This window comes from Cavia porcellus, unplaced genomic scaffold, assembly GCF_034190915.1.
Source record: "Cavia porcellus strain 051 isolate PalLab524CR breed Dunkin Hartley unplaced genomic scaffold, mCavPor4.1 scaffold_26, whole genome shotgun sequence".
Taxonomy (NCBI): Eukaryota; Metazoa; Chordata; class Mammalia; order Rodentia; family Caviidae; genus Cavia; species Cavia porcellus.
In genome coordinates this window covers 18521371-18543836 of record NW_026947509.1, presented here as the reverse complement: position 1 = coordinate 18543836, position 22466 = coordinate 18521371, and the positions used below count along the sequence as shown (strand labels likewise).

Genomic DNA, 22466 nt, shown 5'->3' with positions numbered 1-22466 from the left:
AAGGTGCAGATGGCCAGGGATTTAGCTTAGCAACATAAGTGCCTGCCTGGTAGGTGTAAAGTTGTGAGTTCTATCCCGCTACCAAAGGAAAAAAAAAAAAAAAGAAAGGTATGGTATTTTCATGCAGTGGAAAGCTACTCAGCTACAAAGTAAAATAATCTCAAAAATCCTGTAAATAGACGCAACTGGAGATCATGTTCATGGCCAAAACAGTTCAAACTCATGTGTGAAGCCTAGCAGAACAGGTGTAAATGGGATCAAAAGCAAAATAGTTAATGTAAGAGCAAAGGGGAGGAAACACCTGGGAGGGAAAGGTGGAAATCACTGTTAAATTTCTTATTGTCTTGTCTTGAACTCTTGTATTGTTTATACAATTTTGTTAGGTTTGGCTTTGTTCTGTCTGGTTTTGTTAGATTTCATGCTATCAGATGGTAGGGGCAGCTATTTTGAATATAGTGGGATATATTATGGTAATCATGGTTTCCTGGTATATTGCTTTGAAGTCTTATAATGCTTTCATTCATCTATTTGATTGGCTTTATTCTGTTTTGATTTTATTATGTGTGATGGTATGAATAGCTATTTTGAAGGAAACAAGACATTATGGTAGCCATTGTTGATTTACTCTCATCTTGCTAAAAGTCCTACCATGCTTTTGTTCTTCTGAGTTGATTGGTTCTATCCTGTTGTGGTTTATTTGATATTATTATGTGTGATGGTATAACAACTTTTTTGAGGAAACTGAGATATTATAGTAGCTGCTGTTCATTTCCTGTTATTTGGTTCTGAATGCCCTGTAATGCTTTCATTCTTTTGAATGGTTTTACACTATTTTGTTATGTTTGATATTAACGTGTGTGAAGTTATGTTCAACTATTTCAAAGAGACATTATAGTAGCTACTGTTGATATCCAGTTATCTTGTTGTGAAGTGCTGTTGCATTGTTCTGTTCTGATTTGCTTTGTTCTGTTCTTTTGTTTTATTCTCTTTAAAAAATAAAAAAAAAAAAAATAACACATACACCAAACAGACAAATCTGAAAGAATCTACCAAGTGTAATAAATTAGAAGTACATTAACAAGGCTTACAAAGATTCGCAAGTAGAAGTTTCAATTTATGAATTTTCAGTCCTTCTAGGCTCCTCCTGACTTGACAGTCCCTACTCCACAGAGCCTGGCTTACATACAATCTCAGGGACATGAGGCCGAGAGGACCAGTGCTGCCCCTTCCCTCAGCCTGATCCCAGCGGGGGTGGGGAATTGGCCCACTGTGCACCCAGTGGCAGCCCTGATCACGACCTTACTGCTCTCCCGTGACAAAGAGGTGCACATTCCTCTTGGACTGTAGCATCTGCGCGGCCCGCTCCGCGCCTACCACAGCTGCCAAGCGCTGGGCATCATACTTGGCATAGAGAACAGTGCAGGTCCACGTGGCTTCTTCTCCCCTGCTGGTGGCCCGCAGCATGTTACAGATGTCACTGTAGAAGTGAGGGTACGTGGGCAGCTCATAGAAGATCACATTCCGGATGCCCTTGATCGTGTACCTGTCAGGACAGAGCAAAGAGCACTGTGGATCCCAAGCAGTGATTCAGGGGAGTGGCCCAGGCACCTCCTGCTGCAGGGGACAACAGTACACCAACCACAAGAGCATGTTTGTGTGGCAGTGTATTTAACCTCTAATGTCTAGCTTAAGCTAATAAAGTAATTTTACAGCCCTTAAGCCTACCCTGCAAAGGCGGAGGAGGAGGGGGGATAGTCATAGAGCAGAATTAAGAGGAACAGGCATGTACGACCTCATGTCACCCTTATTCTAAGCAGGGAGATCGAGTGCCCTATAACGGAGAAAAGGTCAGGCCCAGGACATAAAATGCACCTGATGAGAACGCATCCCCAATGATTTTTTCCTCGTTGCTCTGTAGACATGCCACACCCCAGCACATGTCCCAGATTCATCTGTCCCCGGGCCCCTGCCTAAGGAGAAAAGTAATTGGCCTCAGTGGCTCAGAAGGCCAGTTCTCGCCCTGCCCTGCTGCACAGGGCGCATGGACCCAAGGACCCACTATAGGGCCTGAGGCCTGGTCAGCTACTCCGTGTGAGCCTCTGCCACCAAAGGCTACATGCCAAGTCAGGGCTCTGGCTTGTCCTGCTAGGCTACTCACACACTGGTGGCTTTATGCTCCGCTGAGAACTTTACTTTATTCATGAAGGATAAGTGTGCCGTGTATTTATCTCATGGTTCATCTTGATCGCTTGAAAACCTCCTCTGACCTCCACAGCAAGAAAGGGAGCGCCATTCTCTGTGGTGCGGTATCCCTTCCTTCCTCCAGCCTGGCCAATTTCAAGCCACAGTGTGTTACTGAGCACAGAATGGGATGATGATGACATCTGATCTCCTAAGCCACCCTAAGGCAGCGTCAGCCTGACTCCAGGACAACCTGAACTCCAGGACTGACAGCCCTGCTAAAGAAAAACAGAACACAGGTCACCACCCCTCTGGCAGAGCGCAACAGAAAGAGGCAGCTCTAGGAATCTGGGCAGGAAGAAAGTAGCTACAAATTCTTAAAAAGTCAAGTACGGGCCTATGACAGCTCAGAATCCCTTGAATCCCTGGCTGCTCTGCAGGAGCCCTTTCTAGGCCTCCACAGACAGCCCTGTAGGGAAGACTGCAGGCAGGCAGGAGACCCTGGAGACCTCATGCCACCAGCGATATGAGTGTCACCGCCCAGCTACTTCTCAGACTTGTATCCTAAGACTCACAGCAAAAGACTCAAGCAGCAGGGAGACAGGCCAACACTCCTGGTCCCAGGGAAAGGTAAAATCCTGATGGGGAAAAGCAGGCAGAAGCAGCAGTCTGCTCCTAAGGGAGGGCAGAATCCACATCCCATCTCTCCCTACTTCTGAACACAAGTGGAACTCAATGGACTTTACACTTATCAAAGAAGCAACAGCGGTCGGTCTGCCCCTCAGGGCAAGAAACTTGCTCAACCCAGGTTCCTACACTAATCCTGGCCCAGGCCTGCCATCTCAGGGGAGAAGCTCGGTGCTTCTTCTCCTCAAGATCCCCAAGGCACACAATGGGCATCAAAGGCGTGGCTCAACCCTGGCAGTGGCTTTGCCCACTGCAAAGCTGGAAGGGAAAGGGCCTTCTCAAGCTGAACAGGAATGGCACCCTCGTCCCAGTGACTCCTCGAGCCTCGCAGGCAGTCACAGCTCTGGGTCTGTTCTAGCATGTGAGTGGCTGAGGTAAAGGCCACCCTGGGCAACACAGTAACTGCGTACCAAATCTTGTCTCAAAAAAACAACAACAACAACAAAAAAACACTCCAAATACTCTAGTCTCTTCCATGAAATGTCACAGTATTTGGGTATAACCTTTGCTTCCACCTATATGCTTTAAATCTCGTCCTGAGCACTTACGCAGCTATTCCTCACTTAATCACCTACCTGTTTAAGGTGTACCATTTAGACTTCTGATGCACCCTTTAGACCTATGACTCATCTTTTTTGGAGGGTGTGATGGTTCTGTACATCTTGTTTATGGAGGCTTAGTGCTGTATACCCTGCTTATACAGTACTATACTTTTTGCTGATTGTATTGTACAGTAGTACTGTAGTTTTACATTACACATTACAGTACTGCATGTTAAGATTTATGCAAATAAAACCAGTCATCAAGTTGGAGTTTCCTTTGACCACTTCTTTGCCCTGAATACTATAATGTACATACAGTATATGATTCTTCACAAAGCAACCAATTTAATTAGTGACCCAGTCACAGGACCAGAATTTGGAATCCGGTCACTAAAGGAGGCAGGTCTATAATCCCCAATACAATGCAAATGCCATCTAAGTAGCTGTTAGTGTATTACGGAATAATGGTAACAAAGTGTTTAAGTTCAGTACAGATGCATTATTCTCAGAATATTTTTCATTTTAATGGTATATATATATATATATATACCAAAATTAAAATTTCATTTTAATGTATTTATTTCTGCAATTGATTGAATCTATGCATCCATGTACACAGAGGGCTGATTTTAACTGCAAACACTGAGAAAACTATTTGTCCATTAAAAGGTAACAAAGTTGGGCCAGGCGTGGTGGCTCATGCCTGTAATCCCAGCACTCAGTAGGCTGAGGCAGGAGGATCACTGCGAGTTCAAGACCAGTCTGGGCTACAAAGTGAGCTCAAGGCCAGTCTGCATAGAGAGACCCTGTCTCAAAAAGACAAAAAAAAAAAAAAGATAACAAAGCTGATGATAGCAAAAGCAAACAACGCAGTAACACAGAAACATCAGACAGGGTGTGGAGGCGCACACCTGTAACCCCAGCATCTGGGAGGCGGAAGCAGGAGAGCACTATAAATTGCAGGCCAGTCTGCACCATGGACACAGTGAGACCTGCCTCATTTCTCTCAAGGAGAGAAGCAGGCTTCTGAAGGTGAATGGTCACAGGGGCACTGGAATCCATGGCAAAAGGTGCTGCTGGGAGACGGGCTGGTCAGAAGGGGAGGGTCATCGGGCTGCACCCCCCCACCTTCCCCTCCCCTCTGCTGCCTGTTTACCAGGAGGCAAATAGCATCCCTTCCCTAGGTCCCTCCCACTGTTCCTGCCCTGCAGCCAGCCAACCATTGCCTGAAACTCAAACCCTATGAGCTGGAATAAATAAATACTGCCCGGGAACATCAGGTATTTTGTCCCAAACAAGACTGTGACTAAGACAAAAGATAAGACATATATATATCTAAAACTTAATATATCTACAATACACAGGTATATATATTTATGCCAAAATATTAACATGTTTGAACTCTTTAATAATAACCACATTTATAATAAAGTGAAAACCATTCCAAGTATACAGCATGATCATAATTTTGGTATTTTTTAAAAAACACCTATAAATATGTATATACATTTATTTTTCACATAGAAAAGAGGGAAAATGGGACCTGGGATTGGTCATCAGTTTGATCAGTACACAAAAAAAAAAAAAAAAAAAAAAAAAAAGAGGAAAAATGCACCTCCCAAAAAACATTTTGTTTTTTTCAGGGCTGGGGATTTAGCTTAGTGACATAAGCACCTGCTTGGTAAGCACAAGGTCATGAGTTCAATCCCTGACACCACCACCCCCCCACAAAAAGAAAGAAAAATATTTTTTTTCACTGTCAAAAAGCCAGGTATCGTGGTACACACCTGTAATTCCAGCTCTCAGAGGGTGAGGCAAGAGTACCATGAGTTTCAATGCAGCTTGGGCTACAAATTAAGACCCTGTTCTCAAAAAATAAAAAGTGAAAAGGCAAGAAGAATATTTATATAAGATTAGGCATGAAATTAGAAGTAATTATGTTTTCCTTTCCATAAATCTAGATTCTTCTAAGTTCTCTAAAATAATTATGTAATATTCGTACAATCAGGAAAAACAAGAAAACTAAAAGAAAAAGAAGGTGGGGGGGGGTATCAGTGTCAGTTTCCCCACAACAGAGAGAGGCACTCTGGAGACAGAGCCTGTGACCAGGGCCTGACCCAGGGCGTCAGCACTGACTCCATATCCGAGCACCCCTTCCCTCTTCTTTCATCTGCCTCCCCCATCCCTCAGACTTACTATGCTTCTGAGCCCTCCCTGGTCCCTGAAAAAGACAGTCTTACACCTCAAATGACCTAAAACTAAGGCTGCTCCAGATGTCTATTTTACCTGCCAACTGTTAAACAACAGTGAAGCACCACAGCTGATGGGAAAGGCTAGTCCTTCACATGGCCTCCAGCCAGAGCTGGGGCTCTTCTCAGGGGCAGAGAACACACAGAAAACCCCACAGCATTGCCAACTCCACACACCCTGCTCCAGATTCAAACCTGCCCCGCTGAGAACCTTCCTGCTACAGCCACGAAGACAGAAGGAGGCTTGGTAGGGCAACCAAGACCCACTCATCCAAGTCCAAAATGCTGCTAGCTTCCTCCTCCCAAAGAAAACAAGTGTTCAGGCTAAAAATTTCTGCTAGCTCAACAATAAATTCTTGCTGGGTGTGGTGGTGTTTGCCTAAAATCCCAGCACTTAGGAGGCTGAGGTAGGAGGATTCTCACAAGCTCCAGGCCAGCCTGGGCTACAAAGCTCAAGGCCACTCTGAACTGCATAGTGGACCCTGTCTCAAAAAGACAGTAAGTTAATTAATTAATTCTCATCTTTCTAACACTATCAACTGTCACAGAGAATATAAAGACAGAATTTCAGAGCCAGGTACTACTGTGAGAAGTAGCTAAGTGGCAGAGTGTTGGCCTAGCATGTGGGAGACCCTGGGTTCTGTCCCCAGCTCTGCAAAAAACAAAAACAGACAAAAAGATACATGCACTTACTTTTTCAAAATCGAATACAAAACCAAATCACAAAGGCACTGAGGACCAAAATGCTCATCATCACCTTGGTGATCGCTCAAGCAAAACATCTGCCAGCTGGAAACCTGGAGCCTTGGGATGCATTTAGAACTCTGAGGCGCTTCCCGTGCTTTCACTCTCTGCAATGGAAGAAACATCTGCTCATGGGTCCAGAGCACAGAGCTATGGCACAGGTTGAGACATGACCCTACAGCCACTTCTGGGAAAGCAGTTTGTACATAAAAAACGGTGTGAGGCAGGGTCCTGGCCTGTCTACGAGAAGCCTCTGCCACCAGGCCCTCTCCCTGAAAAGCTGCTGAGACAGTGGAGTCCCCAGTCCAGCTGCATTCTCACTTAATACAGACAAGCACACTGCGACGCTCTCCATTCCAGCTACTTCACATAAAGGGCTTGCTTTAATTGTCGGGCTGACAGAAAACTATGGGCTTTTAAGACTTAGTGAGTACAACTGCCCCTAAGTACTTCCAACATGAACGGGAACAACGCACTAGAACAAGGTAAATGATGATGCCAACAAGCAGGCACTCAGTAACATTCTCTGGCCAAGCAGGTCTGCCTGCCAAGAATGGAGCTGAGAAACAAATTTAACTAATTCTCAGCTCTCCACGCAGAACACCTGAAGGGGTCAGGTCATGCCACCCCTGCTGCGCCCAAGGAGGCTGCCAGTCTTCCTAGCCTAACATCAGCACAAAAAGGCCTGCAATGCAACACCATCTAACATGCTCAAGGGTAGAGGACTTCTGGCTTTAGCTGCTCGGAAGTCTTAGACAAAACGTCCTTCCACCCCCCCGCCATTAGTATACATGACTTCAAGTTAATATAACAGTGAAATCAAAGCTTAAATTCTCTGGATCTTACGGTGAAACCAGGAAGAAAGAAATACAGTAAGTCCTGACTTAACAACATTTGAGTTGTGAACTTTCACAGACGTAAATGGATTTTGTATTTGGCTTTTTTATGCTTTATGTTACATATCTGGGTCAAAGACCTATTAAGACTCTCTTTGTCAGACTTATGAACAAATGTACCTTATGAATGTTCTCCTGGAATGGAATGCATTCCAAAGTCAAGCAGAATAGAGTCTCCATCTCTCTGTGTTAGAGTTAAATAGGTTTTTCTATTTGTTAGCAGATACTTACAAAACAGTATCTAAGGTCCAGGCACACAAATGGCTGCAGCTAACACAAAACAGTAAATAAAGGAAAGCTAGTGTTACTATCTAATTAGAACATTAAAACTAATAACAAAAAGGCCAATGGACTTGTTTTGTCATCACCCTTCCCTTTTTGCCTCCTACTACCATCACAGGCCCCAGGGAGAAGTTACCATGCACACCCCTCCTCGTACTGCCTCTGAATCTAGCATTGTGCTCAGCCTCTGGCCCCCACATTACACAGCCCCTGAGGCTCCTGCAGTGACAAGGTCTTCCCCTACCTGTATTAAGTTAAGTTGTCCCTGTCTTGAGCTAGTCCATTATGTAACATTTAGCTTGTAATACACAACCACAGCTGCACTCCGGAACTGTACCAGATTATGCTTTTGTTATGCAACCATCCCAGAAATTCTCATTTTGAGAAGAAGTCAACTGACAGATCAACAACAATCTGTCCTGCCCAAAAAACACTTAAGGCAGGGACACAATAGGAAGTTAATAAAACAGCAAAGACCCAGTGTATCAGAAAGGAAATGAGAATCAGGAAGCAGGGTGAGAATTTCCAAGGAGCAGCTCTGTCGTGTTTGGGAAGCAGGCAGGTTTGAAGCTGCAAGAACGTTCAGGGAGAGGCAAGGTCACATAGCAGGGATGACTCACGGCTCCGCAGAGCCTGCTGGGCCCTTGGACATGGCCGTGACTCACACGGCACCCCGCTCCAGACAGCAGGCCGAGGCTGGACTACATTACCTCTTGTAGAAGTGGAAGCGCTCTGTGAGGAGCAGAAACTGCTTCTCTCCCCGGAGGAAGAAGTGTCTGGCCCTGGAGACAGCAGACTTCTGGGTGTACTCGCAGATGTGGGTGAAGTTCAACTCCTCTTTCTTGAAGTAATTTCGCAGACGCACGTAGTCAAAGTAGGACGGGACATAGATAAGAGTGTGGGACATGACGGCATCTCGGTACTGAGGCAAAATCTTGTTTATGAAGAAGTTAAACCTGATTTGGAAAGGCAAGTGGCAAGGTCAATGGTCCAGAGCTGAACAAGAAAAAACAGCCTGGAGTTGAGTCGTGCTGATCAACAACTGTAACACCAGGCAAATCACAACCTCTGTCGTTAGATCAACTCAAGGCTAGGGACTTGCTTTCTCTCAAAAAGATTAGGTGAAGGTAAGACCTGATGTGGACAGCCAAAAGTTAAGTGCTAAAGCCCACTTTGATAGCGTACACCTATAATCCCAGCACTTGGGTGGCTGAGGCAGGACTCTTATGAGCTCAAGACTAGCCTGGGCTACAATGTGAGATCAAGGCCAGCCTAAACTGCACTGCAAAACCCTGTCTCAAGAAAAAAAAAAGACCCTGTCTCCAAAAATAAATAAATAAAAGCTAACACTTACTGCAAAAAAACAAATGAACTCTGGTCCATCACTAAAAAATAATCATCAAGCCTCTCCTGTGGGCTAAGCACCATTATGCTAACTAAACCCAAGGAGGAAAAAAAGAGGAAATACACATACCAAATTAGAAAAACAGGTGCTGTGCTGGGGATTTAGCTCAGTGGCATAAGTGCCTGCCTGGCAAATGTGAGGTTGTAAGTTCAATCCCGGTACCAAAAAAAAAAGAAACACAGGTGCTGCCCTGTGGGCTTTTACCATGAAGCTGCTGACTTGTGACACATGTAGTACACAGCAGTGTGTCATGATGCAGGGCCGCAAACAGCAGGGGAGTGAGTGCTGACTCGCACACCTAGGAGACCTAGGCCAAGCCATCACTCCACTTTAACCTCAGCTTCTTCCTGTCAGACCAAGGATCTCAACTGATCTGCGAAGGGAACAGTTCTAAGCCTATGCCAAACATAGCTCTCCTGACAACCCATGGAGCTCAACAGAAGGCTGCGCACCTGCTGTCAATCACTGCGGCCAGGCTCTCGGCGCCCATCCTCTGGAAGACGTGTGGAAGCTGCACCAGCACCTGACTGATGGAGCCTGTCCTGGGGACATTGCGCACGGCCACCTAGCAGGGATCAAGGAGAACGGCACCATGGTCTGTCTCAAGACCACAGCACTCTGCTTCATGAGGAGCCAGGGGACACAATGGAACACCCACCTGGCCCTGTAGGTTGACGCAGTACTTGTTGAACACTGAGTTGATCTGGGCATCCTGCAGGGCCCCAAACAGCAGTGTCTGGCGGTAGTACTTGGTCCAATTATTGAGGCTCCACATCCGTACTCGAGAAAAATCAACTCCATGTGAATCCAGGGGCAACAGGTTCATATGGTTCATCAGATGCTATGAGCAAAGAGAAGGCCACTCTAATGTGTACTGGAACATATGTGCAGGGCAGTGCTGAGCACTTCACAAACCTAGCATCTCTTCTGGCCCCACAGGGAGGATACACCCCACTTGCACCAAGAAACCTGAGGCTCACCGGGTAAACAAGAAAACTGAAACTGGCCACCTCCTAGAACTCCAGAGAACTATCAAAGTGGTACTTAGTGGAATACTGCCTTCAAGATATTTCCGAAACACCATCCTGGTCACTTTATGGGCTCTGCAGTCCTGCACTTGGACAAAAAAGGTACTGTCCTTCAGTGACCAAGCAGTGATTTAAACCTACAGTGCCCCCAAAGTCTCGGGTGTATGGCACATGGATTATGGGGGCATTACACTGATTGTTAGGAGCTGTGTGCCTGAGGCCTGGCCCAGGTGTCTCCCTCACAGCTCCTCCCTCCACGCTGTTTCCTGTCCACCAGTAGGCAAGAAGTTCTCCCCTTCATGGGTCCCTGCCCAGACTGTAGATGGCTGACTATGCACTGAAACCTCTGTAAACTGAGCCAAAATGAACCTCTTCCCTTCGGAGCTGTGGGAGTCAGATATTGGAGCTTATCAGCAAGAATTACTGACACCCACCTCTTAAAATACCAGTGGCCCACAACTGCTTTTCCTCAAATTAAGAATAACTACTCACATGCCCTTTCCATTTAGACACAGTTTCAACTGGCATATATCAAAGACTCAAGGGCACTAAAAGTTTATTCCCTACTTTAGAAATATGTACTACCTACCCTTTATGTGCCCCCAAATGCCTGAAGCATAGAAGGCCTATAGCTGTACAATGAGTTCTCATTTGAAAAAAGAGAAAAAGCCCTGTTTGATAAGAACATTCTAGGAGCTGAGGATTTAGCTCAGCGGCATAAGCGCCTGCCTTGCAAGCAGGCAGTTGTGAGTTCAATCCCTGGTACTGATAAAAAGGGAAAAGGAAAAAGACAAAAAAAAAAAAAAAAAAAAAAAAAAAAAAAAAGATAAGGACATTCTAAAGCAGTTTTCAATCCTAAAGCCAAAAAATTGCAGAGTTGAGGAAAAAATATAGTAAGAGGATAAAGCTGTCTCATAAAAAATGATGCCACATTAAAAAACCTTAGGTGATGATTCTCTACCTCCACTGAAAACAGAATGAGCATGAAGCCTATGAGGAAGTAAGGTAGAGATGTTCCCAGTGAGGATTTTCATCCATCCACTCACAGAGGCCTTAAGAGAAGAAGGCTTTTCTGGAGATTTGAAAAAACCGTAAAGAACTTTTACATCTCTATATAGTTTAAGTACTGATTGATCTGTGGGCACAGGAAAAGACAAAAGAATTTTTAAATTGGAAAATGTAGACTATTTTGGTTTCCAATCCAAAATGAATTCTAATTTGGACTTAGAACCTTTCCAGACTAGTCCAGGGCACTTCTTGTTTCTCTGCATGTGAATAACCAGGATTACCAGGACATGCTCCCAATTCTGCATCAGGTAAATGTCAGCTTGATCGATGATGAGCAGCTCAATAGAAGACAGAAAGTCGAAGTCTCTCTTCTTCTCTCCTTCTCCACCGATGATGGTCCTCAAGCCCAGAGGGGAGGCAATGAGGATGTCGGAGGAGTAGAAGGGGGCGTAGAGCCGGATGCTCCTCTGCAGAATGGCCACACCTGCACGGAGTGCACAGTGGGCACCGGCTACTGGCTCGGCACTTCTGCCCTCTCTAAGCAGCCCCTCCTGCCCCTTCCCCATCGCCCTGCCCCTTGGCATTTAACTCTGCTCAAGTGTTTTAGGTATTAACACAGTCACAGCCCTTTTTCACCTACAGTCCCCTCTTAGCCCCTCCTTTCACCTCCTTTCCTTCCTGAGTTGTCACAGCTTTCAAATCTCCCATTCACTTTTCTCGCTTCCAATGGACTTCATTGGCAAAAGAACTCTAATTTCTAACTGTAACTCTATTCCACTTAACACCCCAGCACTCAGCAGATAACCAATGTCTGTGAATTAGCACACATGACTAGTGAACTTTCAAGGTGCAACTAGGTCAGCGGGAGCTGAATAAGCAACTAGCAGAAATCCGATAAGCCAGAGGAGAGCCTTAGTGCAGCAAGGTGCCACTCTGGGACCTGGCCGGCATCTAGGCAGCAGAAATCTAGCTTTGTGAACAGGCCCTTAGGAACCTGTCCCACCTTGTCATCCCTATCTTCCCCCAGAGCGCTACACAGCACCTCCTGAAACCCACTGGACAGTCACTTTAGGAAATGTGCAGCACATCTTCCCCTGGCCCTAGAGGCTCCAAAAGCACAGCCTATGCAAGATTCTCCCCTGGCAAAGAGGTGGCAACCTCAGCAGCTCTTTGGGAAATGCTGTTTTCCAGATTCCAGGCTCCAAACACACTGTGGATCCCACACACCCCAATTCTGACAAGGAGGAATTACCGATCCTGAAGTGGTCATCAATGTTACCCACGAACACAGCCTCATAGTCCTCAGGCCTCTTCAGGTTGGGTGGTCTCTCCTCGGGATCCGACCCGTATTCACTCTGAAATCTCTTCTTGTTGCTCACAATGATTTTTTTCTTGCTGTCACCTTCCAGGAGGCTGATGAAGAGCTGTACCACACGCAGAGCAGCCTCCCGGAACGGCACCACTATCAGTACCTGTGCAGAGGCAATGGCAGCCTGGGTAGGGTCAGGAGGAAATGGCAAACCAGGGGCACTGGTGAAGAAGTGGGGCTCTGAGCCTATGTGGAATGTCCTGGCAAGCACTGTGCCTATGTCACCCACTTTGTACAGGGCCCCCAGCTCAGTACAAGCAAAAGGTCCTCTGGATTTTGGGCCCATAGCTCACAGAGTACACAGGCCAAAATTTAAGGACAAGCAGTAATGTCTTTGAAGGCAAGGAGTGTTTACTCATTTGTGTCCCACAGAGCTGAGTATCACATTTTTATCCAGGAGACACACACAATAAATTTATGCCAATAAATGCAGTAAAGAAAAACTAAAGAGGCTATCTTCATGACTGTCTGCCCTGTGTCCGCAGGGTATACATCTATTTTGCTTTTTTCCTTTACTTGGCCCAAGCTAGCTCTGCAGAGCCAGTTCCTCTCTGATTCTTCACTTTTTCAAAGAAACTGTCACCATTAAAAAAAAGATTAAAACATCATTGCTTTTCTAGTACATATTCTAGGATCTAGTCAGAAATGATCATAAAGCATTAGTAAAATGGGGCCAGAATTCAATGGAAAAAATAGGACTGTCTTCCAAGCTTTTCAAAAATGCTTAAAGTTACAGCTGAGCCCCAAAAGAGAAGATGCTTAACGAATAGTTCATCTCTATCACTCTAAAGCAATGGACAAAATCTCAGGCAAAGCATGCAATTTAGCAAACTATAAATACACTTCACATATAATGTCTTAGTCTCTTATGCAATGCTAAATGAAACAGAGAACCTTGATAATCTGATGTTCAAAGGTACAAACTCCTTATGTTATTGTTTTATATATCAAGAATGTACCAATAAAGTTTAAAAAGCAAATATGACAAAGAAAGTCCACCTAGCTCTAAGCACTGAGATCTGTGCAGTGTTCGTTTAGTTATACTGTGTGTGCATCCTTAACGCAAGTACCCTGCATAACCATTTAGTTTCTCCACTGTCAGAAATCATCCCATGCTGCTGGCAGCACTGTCTGATTCTGCCTGGCCCTTGTAACGTGCTCGATTTGGGTTCATTCATCGTTCTGGCCAATTACTGACACCAGCAGCCTCTCCTCATGGCACCTTCCGGCTGTAACTCACCTTGGGCCTCGTCAGCCCCTGGTCCCTGAAGCCGTCGTCATCGCACAGCCCAGGCTTTTGGCCTCGGCGCAGGCTGTTGTTGCTGAGCACCTGGGCGTTGGCCTTGAGCACATGGTTGAGCACATGCAGGCAGTACACGCAGCGGACCTCCTCCCCGTTCCTCAGGGCAGTCCTTTCAGGGTAGAACAGGTCCCGGTAGGAATTCATAACTAAGAAGAGCTCTTTCTGGAGTGGGGTGAAAGGGCTGTTTGATTTTGGGGGACCAGACAAAAACTGGCTGTTGGTCTTACTCCAGGTGGAGTCCAGTGGCTTGTGAAGATGAAGTGACTTCAGGTCAATATCTTTTGGAGGTTTAAATGTTTCCACCTCCTGAAACCTGGATGAAAAGACAACCTGGCCCATGACAGGCCACTAGGGAGACAGATGAAGAACTGAGTTAGAAGTGAATCACAACACCTGACATTCACCAGTCATTTACACAAGCGAGTTAGCACCATTTTTCACCATTTATACAGCCTCTCATTCAACCCTTGCCAGGAACCTTGCAAGGCAGGTACTGCAAAGCTCCTGTTACAGAACGGAAAGGAACACAAGGTCAGAGAGGCAGAGGGTCCTAGAACAAGGATGCAGGCAACGCAGGCCAGAGTCCAGCCTGCTGGCTTCAAATATGAGCTCTAGCTAGGCATGGTGTCACATACCAGTCATCCTGGCCCTAGGAAGACGGAGGCAAGAGGATCACTATGCGTTCGAGGCCAACCTGGGCTACACAGTGAGTTCAAGACTAGCCTGAACAGCATAGCAAGACCCTGTCTCAAAAAAACCCCACATGTTGTATGGAGGACACTCTGGGCATCTACATTCAGTCTAGAAGAACAGTGCTTCTACGGTCAGGTGACCAGTGCCTCTCCTAGCCGCATCTACATTCCATCAGGAGCTTCCTTCTAGAATGTGTGCTTTTCCCATTCCTGTGTCCCACTTCCTTAGTAAACCATCTCCTACTAGTGCACACAGCACACAGTCGAAACCAAAGACCACTATTTCATTTAGACTTTTCTCCAAGCAACACTTACTTTTAGCTGATGAGTCGTTTTGGGGCTTGCTGGAAGCACCTGAATCTCTTTTTCTTTCAGTTCTTTGTTCACATGCAGTACAAATGGATCTAATTCAGAAACAGAGATTGGCACTTAGCACTAATGGCAGGGGTTCTCTGGTCTTCCACAGGGATGGCACACCTATCTGCATAGGGCCAACACATCCTTCCCATCCACTTTCCCTATCCATACCTTAAAATTTCAGGCAGGCTGATTTTCCCAAAACAGTTCTCTAAATATTACTTCAGACCCAAAAGCCTTTGGAGAAACATCTCAGCTGCAGGGCACTCCAGGATGCACCTTCAACCTGTCTCGGCTGTGTAATCCAGATCTGAACTATTAATCCTCAAACTCTCTTCCCTCTAGGCTTCCCCTGCCATTGGCATAGCTTCCAGCCTCTTTTACCTCATTTCGGCACTTCTAAGTATTATCAGTGTAACGTCAACCTGACTCACAGCAAATCCCCCTACTGGAAGGGCAGTGCTGGCCTCCTTAGAAGCCTATCTCCTTGTAAGTTCCCACCTGTCTCCCCTACCGTCCCAACACAAATATGCGCAAGTCTCATCTCTTCTAGTAGATGCAAGTTCCCCAAAGGCAGGTCCCATGTCCCACTGATCTTGCACTGAAAAATGTTACGGCTGAGATCTAAACTGTTCCAAGCCCTGAGAAGAGCTTCTGGAAGGTGACTGGATCACAAGGACCTCTGAACTCAGCAGCTGAATGTGCTAAGCGGTGGCTCTAGTTAGAGGTGGGCCTCTGGGGGTGTGCCCTGGAAGGGCACATCTCCCTCCCTGGCTTCTCCTTTCTCTCCAGGCTTCCTGAAGCAACTTTCCTCTGCCTGGCCCTCCCACCACACTGATTCAGCATCTGCACCAACCATGGATTACAACTCCTGAAACTGGGAGACAAGACAAAGCTCTTCTTCATGTAACAGGTACTAGAAATTTTGCTCCAATGACAGAAAAGTGACTAAGACAAGACACATTGGGGGCCAGGGATTTAGCTCAGTGGTGTAAATGCCTAGCTGGCGAGTGTGACAGTGACATTGTGAGTTTGATCCCTGGTACCAAAAAAAAAGACACATTGGGGTGGAAATGGTGGTGCATGCCTATAATCCCAGCACTTTGGAGGCTGAGGCAGAAGGGTCACTGTGAGCTCAAGGCCAGTCTGGGCTACATGAGTTCAAGGCCAGCTCAAACTACATAGCACGACTCTATCTCACACACATCTGTAATCCCAGCACTTGGAAGGATGAGGCAAGAGGATCACTGTGAGTTCCAGGCCAGCCTGGACTACAAAGTTAGATGACTCATTCAAGTACACCAAAGGCTAAACTTACAATGAAATGTACCTTGTACTAGATACCAAAGAGCAAACAACACAATAAAATTCTAAGGGCCTTTTTTCTATATGGGCAAATAGCCAAATTTCTGACAGTAGGCTTCCTGATGTTTGCTCCAGGCTTTCCAAGTCTTGATGAGGTTTATGCTACATTCTACAAATCCTACTCACTCCTCCTTTTCTTATGCAACAGCCAATGGAAGCAAATGACTCAAATAAGGGGTCACAGGAACTGAAAAGGGTACTAGCAACAGGAACGCTAATTGGGACAGAGAACAAGCCTGGTCTAACTTGGTCCACCAAAGAGAACCACTCCACGCAAGCACAGTGCCCATAGGCCTTGTGCAACTATCAGCATTTGGTCTCTGGCACCGTGAACAGACTGTGGCAGGCATGGAACAAGGAGGTGCTCAGCTTCAGAAGCTGTCCCTGAAAGTGAGGATTACTAGGACTTGGGTACTGATTCCGGTCTCAAAAATCTGAAGAATTAGTGCTCCACTGAGGAAGAATATGTACAGCAAAAAAAAAAAAAAAAAAATGTGCGAAGTATCTTCCCCTTTCTCTTCCTGTGAGAGAAAATCTGAAGCCTTCCTAGGCCCAATTCTTGCGCTGTGAGGCCTGAAGAGCTATGCCCCTTCTACCCTCCTTCCACAGGCCATCCTCTCCACACTAAGCCTTACCCCAGCTCCCACGCCACTGAAGGATACCAATGTCCTAAGAAGTATCTTTCCCAACTCTGGGTCCAGCCACTGAATGATATCCTACTGCTGCATACTCAACAACAGGAAACCAAATGTACATCAGAGTGTCACCGATGAAGCACCTGCAGGACTCAAACAGCACCTTGTGACACCTTCAGAGAGGAGCCGGCTCCACCCTCCTCCTCAAGAAAATTAGACTCCAGGCTGAAGAGCGACTCGTGCTTTGCATCTATGAACTCAGCTGGGGACTTCTGCGATGATCCAGCTGGACACTCTTCTCCATCGTTTCCCTCAGGGTCACCAGATGAGGCCGCATCTGCAATTTGGAGAAACATCTCATCAAATTATCTTCTGTTGACAAAATCAAATACTTTGGCTTATGCCAAAACTGATGTTTAGGGCTATCATTTACTTTTAGATAATAAACAATTCAGGTGGAAGACACAGATTTCAACAGCAAGCCTGACCATTCTTATTGCTGGCCCAGTGTGAGTGCTAATTTGGTCACCTTAGGTGGGCCACGGTGCCTGGACATTTGATTAAATATGTGGAATATTTCTATGCCAGTGCTTTTTTGTTTTGTTTCTATTGTAGAGAATTAACCCAAGACCTCACACAGAGACAAGCACTCTACCACTAAGCTACAACCCACTCCTTTTTACTGTCAGACAGGGTCTTACAAAGTAGCTAAATTACCCATGCTAGGCTGGAACTTATGGTCCTCCTGCTTCAGCCTCCTGAGAAGCTGGGACTATAGGGGTGTACTACTACAGCAGGCTTGCAGGGCGTGCTTTGAGATGAGATTTACATTTAAATTGGAAGACCATGAATAAAGCAGATTCTTTTCCTTAATGTGGCTGAGATGTGGCTGAGCCTCATCCAATCAACTAAAGGCCCCAAGAGAACAAGAGAAGGCTGTTCTCCCTGAGCACAAGAGCCCTTCCAGCACAACACCACACCGCTGAGCTCCAGCTGTAGCACACAGCTCTCCCTGGGGCTCTGCCTGCCGTGGGACCTGAGTCTTCAGCCTGCCTGCCTCCTCCATCACTGTTTTTGGACTTGCCAAGTCTCTATAATCACATGAGTCAACCTCTTAAACATATTTCATTTCATATGTATGTATTTTAATTACTTTTGTTTCTCTAGGAAACTCTAATACACCTCGTTTCAGGTCTAGGAACTTATTCTAATATGATACACCAAGATGTCCGTGAAAGGATGTCCATAGCAGCACTAATTATAAGGAATAACTGCAGGAAAAAATGAGCCAGAGATGGTGGTACACTCCTGAAATCCTAGCATTTGGAGACTGAGGCAGAAAGATTGCCACAAATTCAAAGCCAGCCTGGACTATTTAGCGAGTTCAAAACTAGCCTGAACTCAAAGAAAAACAAAAAGTGAAATGCCTATCAATGGGATATTAAATAAATCATCACAAATCATTTACAATTGAATACTACATAATTAAGAAGCTAATGTAAGGCAAGCATGGTGGTACATCCCCATCATCCCAGCACTCAGGAGGCTGAGGCAGGAGGATTGCTGCAAGTTCAAGGCCAATTCGGGTTACAGAGTTCAAGGCCAGCCTGAAGTGCAGACAAAAAAAAAAAAAAAACCAAAACAAACAAACAAACAAAACCCACCCCCCCAAAACCCTAATGTAAGCCAGATGTAGTGGCACATGCACATAATCCCATCTTTAGGAGGCTAAGGAAGCAGGATTACCATGAGTTTAAAGCCAGCCTGAACCACACAGCAAGACTCTGCCTCAAAAAACAAACAAAACAAAACTGTTCCCTCAACAGGGATAATGTGAATACACAGCTATATTATAGACATAGAAAAAGATCTTGGCATATGGCTAAAGAAAAAAGAAGCCAGGTATGGTGGCATTGCAGCTTCAGGTCTGAGGGTGAGATAGGAGGATCACCAAGAGTCCAAGGCCAGCCTGGATTATACAAGTGAACTGAAGGCCAGCCTGAACAGAAGAGATCCTCTCAAATAAATAAATAAATAGACAGATAGTTATAGAAATGTAAAATCATTATACACACGTGCACAACACACATCCATAAAAATACGGGTTGGAAAAGTTATATACAACGTCAAAAATGTTGGTAAGTCTCTGAATGGTGGTAATACAGGTTAATCATAATTCTCTGTTTAAATTTTTGTTGTACATATGTATTGCTTTTATAATAAAAAAAAGTCACCATTTTAGGGCTGGGGGTTTAACTTAGCAGCATAAGCACCTGCCTTGGCAAGCACACAGACGTGAGTTTGATCCCTAGTACCAAAAAGAAAAACTTACCATTTTAAAAAATACAAAAAAGCAATGAAAACCAGCTGAAACCCAAAAGACCCACAAACAAATCCTAAATCAGAAGCAATGAAAATTTATGCCAATAAAACTAGTCAATTAAAATACTAATTTTATGCCAATAAAACTGATCAATTAAAATACTAAGGATAACATGTGATAAAGTACAAAAAAAAAAAGGGAGGCAAACAGGCATGTAAGGAAAACAGACATGAAAACAGTAAAGCATAATAATCCATAGTGGGGCTGGGGATTTAGCTCAGCGGCATAAGCACCTGCCTTGCAAGTGCACAGTCGTGAGTTCATCAATCCCCGGTACAAAAAAAAAAAAAAAGTTAAAAAAAATCCATAGTGACAGAAATCAGGTCAGTGTTTGCCTGAGGTTGAGGATGGGACCCAATAGTTTCAACATCTCATCTCTACTCCAAGCAAATGTATTTCTATTGCCCATCAAATATGGTCTTCCTATGGCAGGAGTAGTAACCGCTTCAATAAAGTGACACGTTATGTTTTTCCTGTGTCAGGGACTTTTTCATTAGGATCAATGAAGTCCTGAAACAGTTAGCAAAAATGGTATTTCCTCATTTTTCTGGTGAGAAGGTCCTGTGTTTCCCTTGAGTCTCAACATATAATCAAGTCCCATATAAGTTAAATCCCTGCTTTGAAGCCAAGTGCTCACACTGAATTCACACACTACAGGGCACTGTGCAGAATGGAATGGTCTGTGTGTGCATATGGCCCTGGCAAAGACAGGTGAACCCAAAAACACTCACCATGCTGCACGTCTGCTGACTCTGCTGCTGTCTCTTCTTCCACACTGACGTCACTACTGACATCTTCTTCATTCACTTCTGCATCATCCACACTGTCCTCTTCCTCTTCCTCCTCTTCCTCCTCTTCTTCAGAAGCATTCTTTAATGTAGCAAGGAGTTTGTGGTACCCAGAAACTTGCTCTGGCTCATTCTCTGATTCACTTTCAGAATTTGAAGTATCTGAACTTTCTGACTAAATGGAAAGTTTTAAAAACAAAAACTTATTTTTCTCATTATCACCCTTAGACACCCTAAACTAACAGGTTCAACTTTTCTAAACTAAAAATTAGTTTTCTGCAAATATACAAGCTTACCTATTTAATCAACCAAATCTACTCCAAACAGCTAATCTAGCTATGATTGTAGAAACTCTTAAAATTCTCTGAACTGCTAATGGAAAGAAAACTTTAAGTTACAAGAAAATTTAACATATGTCCCAGACATCAGATTACCTGTTTAAAGGAGCAACAGGAAACATGTACTTTCTTTAAGTTTGTTGCATGGTAACAGGACCTCTTTGTTCATTCTGCATCTGAATTGTGATTCCTTTTATTGTAAACAAAAAAGACTCTTTCTAACGGTCCTCTGGTAAGCCTTTCTAATAAGACCTAAAAGGATAGATTCTTGGGACAGTCTCAACCTCTGGCTTCTGTATTACTTATCACAATGGCATTTTTATAGATATATCCATTAAAAACTAAGTAACATTACTAACGTAATAGCTTGCATATAAAATCTGAAAGAGTAGACATGTAGTCAACCTTGATTATACCACATATAATCTTAAAGGTAAGAACCCAGACCCAACTATTATAAAGACAGTAGAGAGTATTACCAGTTGGCAAATCTGTGGTTTTGCTTCCTTTCCAGAAACCCTGAGAAGAAACAGGTAATATTAAATTCTAGCTACTAATTTGTACCAATTAGAGAAAAGTCTAATAACTTTAGAGAAAGAAGGCTGTATATGCCATTCTAAGTACATTGTAACCACAGTCATGTGAAAAACTACACATGCACTTAGAGACTGCAAAAATACGGCAAATGGACAATAGGACAATGGCAAATTTAACGATGTGACAGGAGAAACGAGTCACCGAGTAACTGGCTTTGTGGAAAAGAACATAACATAGCAAATAAAGGGCTTCGAAGTCCTCCACCAGCTTCCTTGATTAGAATGTCTGTATGCAGACAAACAGCCCTAAACGGTAAAGGAGCATTAATGCCTAGCTAAGGTAGGCGTGGTGCCGCACACCCCGTAATCCCAACACTTGGGGACGCTGAGGCAGAAGAGTCCCAAATGAGAGCCCAGCCTGGGCAACTTAAGACACTCAGTGAGATTCTGTCCCCAGAACAAATAAAAGTAAAAATAAGTTTTAAAAAAAGGGCTGCGGGTACGGGGCAATGTGAAAGCCCCCGATTCAATCCCCAGTACCTCTCCCGCATAGTAACTGATCCCGTACATTTTCTGAGGTCTCTACAATTACCAGAACGTCTGCTTCATTACCGAAAACAGATCCAAGAGAGATGTCGAAGGTCTTAACCAACTATTTTAAAACACAAAAACCAGAGGCAACCTGAGGGGGGAATCTATGATCAAAAGAAACCTTGCTCACACCAGCGTCCAGCCCGAGCTGTAGCCCCTTTGAGGGACGCCGCCGACTAGGAGCCAGAAGCGCGCCGAGTTCCCCGCACCTGTCATAGAAGGGGTGCTCCTCCCCGAAGTCCCGGAGATGCTTCTTCTGCTTTTTCGTAAGAGTACTGAGCAGTTGGCTCCGGTTCCCGCGCTTGCCCATGGCGACAGCCACCAAGCTTGCCCAGCAGCAACTTCCCGGAAGTGCTTCTGTCTACCCGCACACGTGAGCGCACGGCGGCACTTTACGGCGGAGGGGGATGCCGTAAAGCACGCTCGCTGGGCCTCGCGCGCGTGCGACAGGCTTTAGGCCTCGGGTGGTGGTTCTGCTAGGCGGCAGAGCTCTTTGCCAGCTCTGACCTGGCGTTTCCTGTGCAGGCGCTGGGAATTTTTGATACTTCATTTTGGACGTGGTATCAGCCTGCGACAATGTGTAGTAACCCAAATGTCTGAATGCAATGACTTTATATTAAAGTAATTTTCAGTAAGTTTTTATTCTTTTGTATATTGGTTCTTTTTTTCAGTTTGTATTGTTTTTCTTTTTAAATTTAATTTATTTACTTATGTATTTATTTATTTATTTTGTCTTTTTCGTTTTTATCGGTACCAGGGATCGAACTCACGACTGCCTGCTTGCAAAGCAGGTACTTATGCCGCCGAGCTAAATCCCCAGCCCCATTATGTATTTATTTTTGGTACAGGGATTTAACTTACAACCTCGCGCTTGCCAGGCAGACGCTCATACCGCTGAGCTAAATCCCCGGCCCTGTTTTTTTAAATTTTAATTTTATTGGTACACTATTTTTTTTATTTTTCACTTTATATTTTCTTAATAGATACAGGTTAGTCATACATAATGTTAGCATTCATCATAGGGAATTTGTACCTGGACATGATATATATCTTTTTTTTTTTTCTGGTTCCCCTCCAGTCCCTTCAA

The 22466-nt window shown here is 44.8% G+C and overlaps 1 protein-coding gene across 2 annotated transcripts; it reads right to left on the bottom strand.

Annotated features, from left to right (window-relative positions):
• Nucleotides 1-1037: 1037 nt before the first annotated feature.
• Utp25 (UTP25 small subunit processome component) lies at nt 1038-21771 on the bottom strand. 2 transcript variants are annotated; one of them, XM_063236809.1, is made up of 12 exons: nt 21589-21771; nt 20732-20771; nt 19858-20089; nt 16907-17080; nt 14702-14790; nt 13632-14042; nt 12275-12494; nt 11304-11506; nt 9645-9827; nt 9439-9551; nt 8292-8537; nt 1038-1543 (listed from the first exon to the last, which is right to left on the bottom strand). In XM_063236809.1, exons 1-12 carry the CDS (start codon nt 21687-21689, stop codon nt 1300-1302), a joined length of 2256 nt encoding a protein of 751 aa, XP_063092879.1. In that variant the 5' UTR covers nt 21690-21771; the 3' UTR covers nt 1038-1299. The 2 variants fall into 2 exon arrangements, with proteins under 2 accessions (XP_063092879.1, XP_063092880.1); XM_063236810.1 differs by having other exon boundaries at nt 21510-21724.
• Nucleotides 21772-22466: the final 695 nt, after the last annotated feature.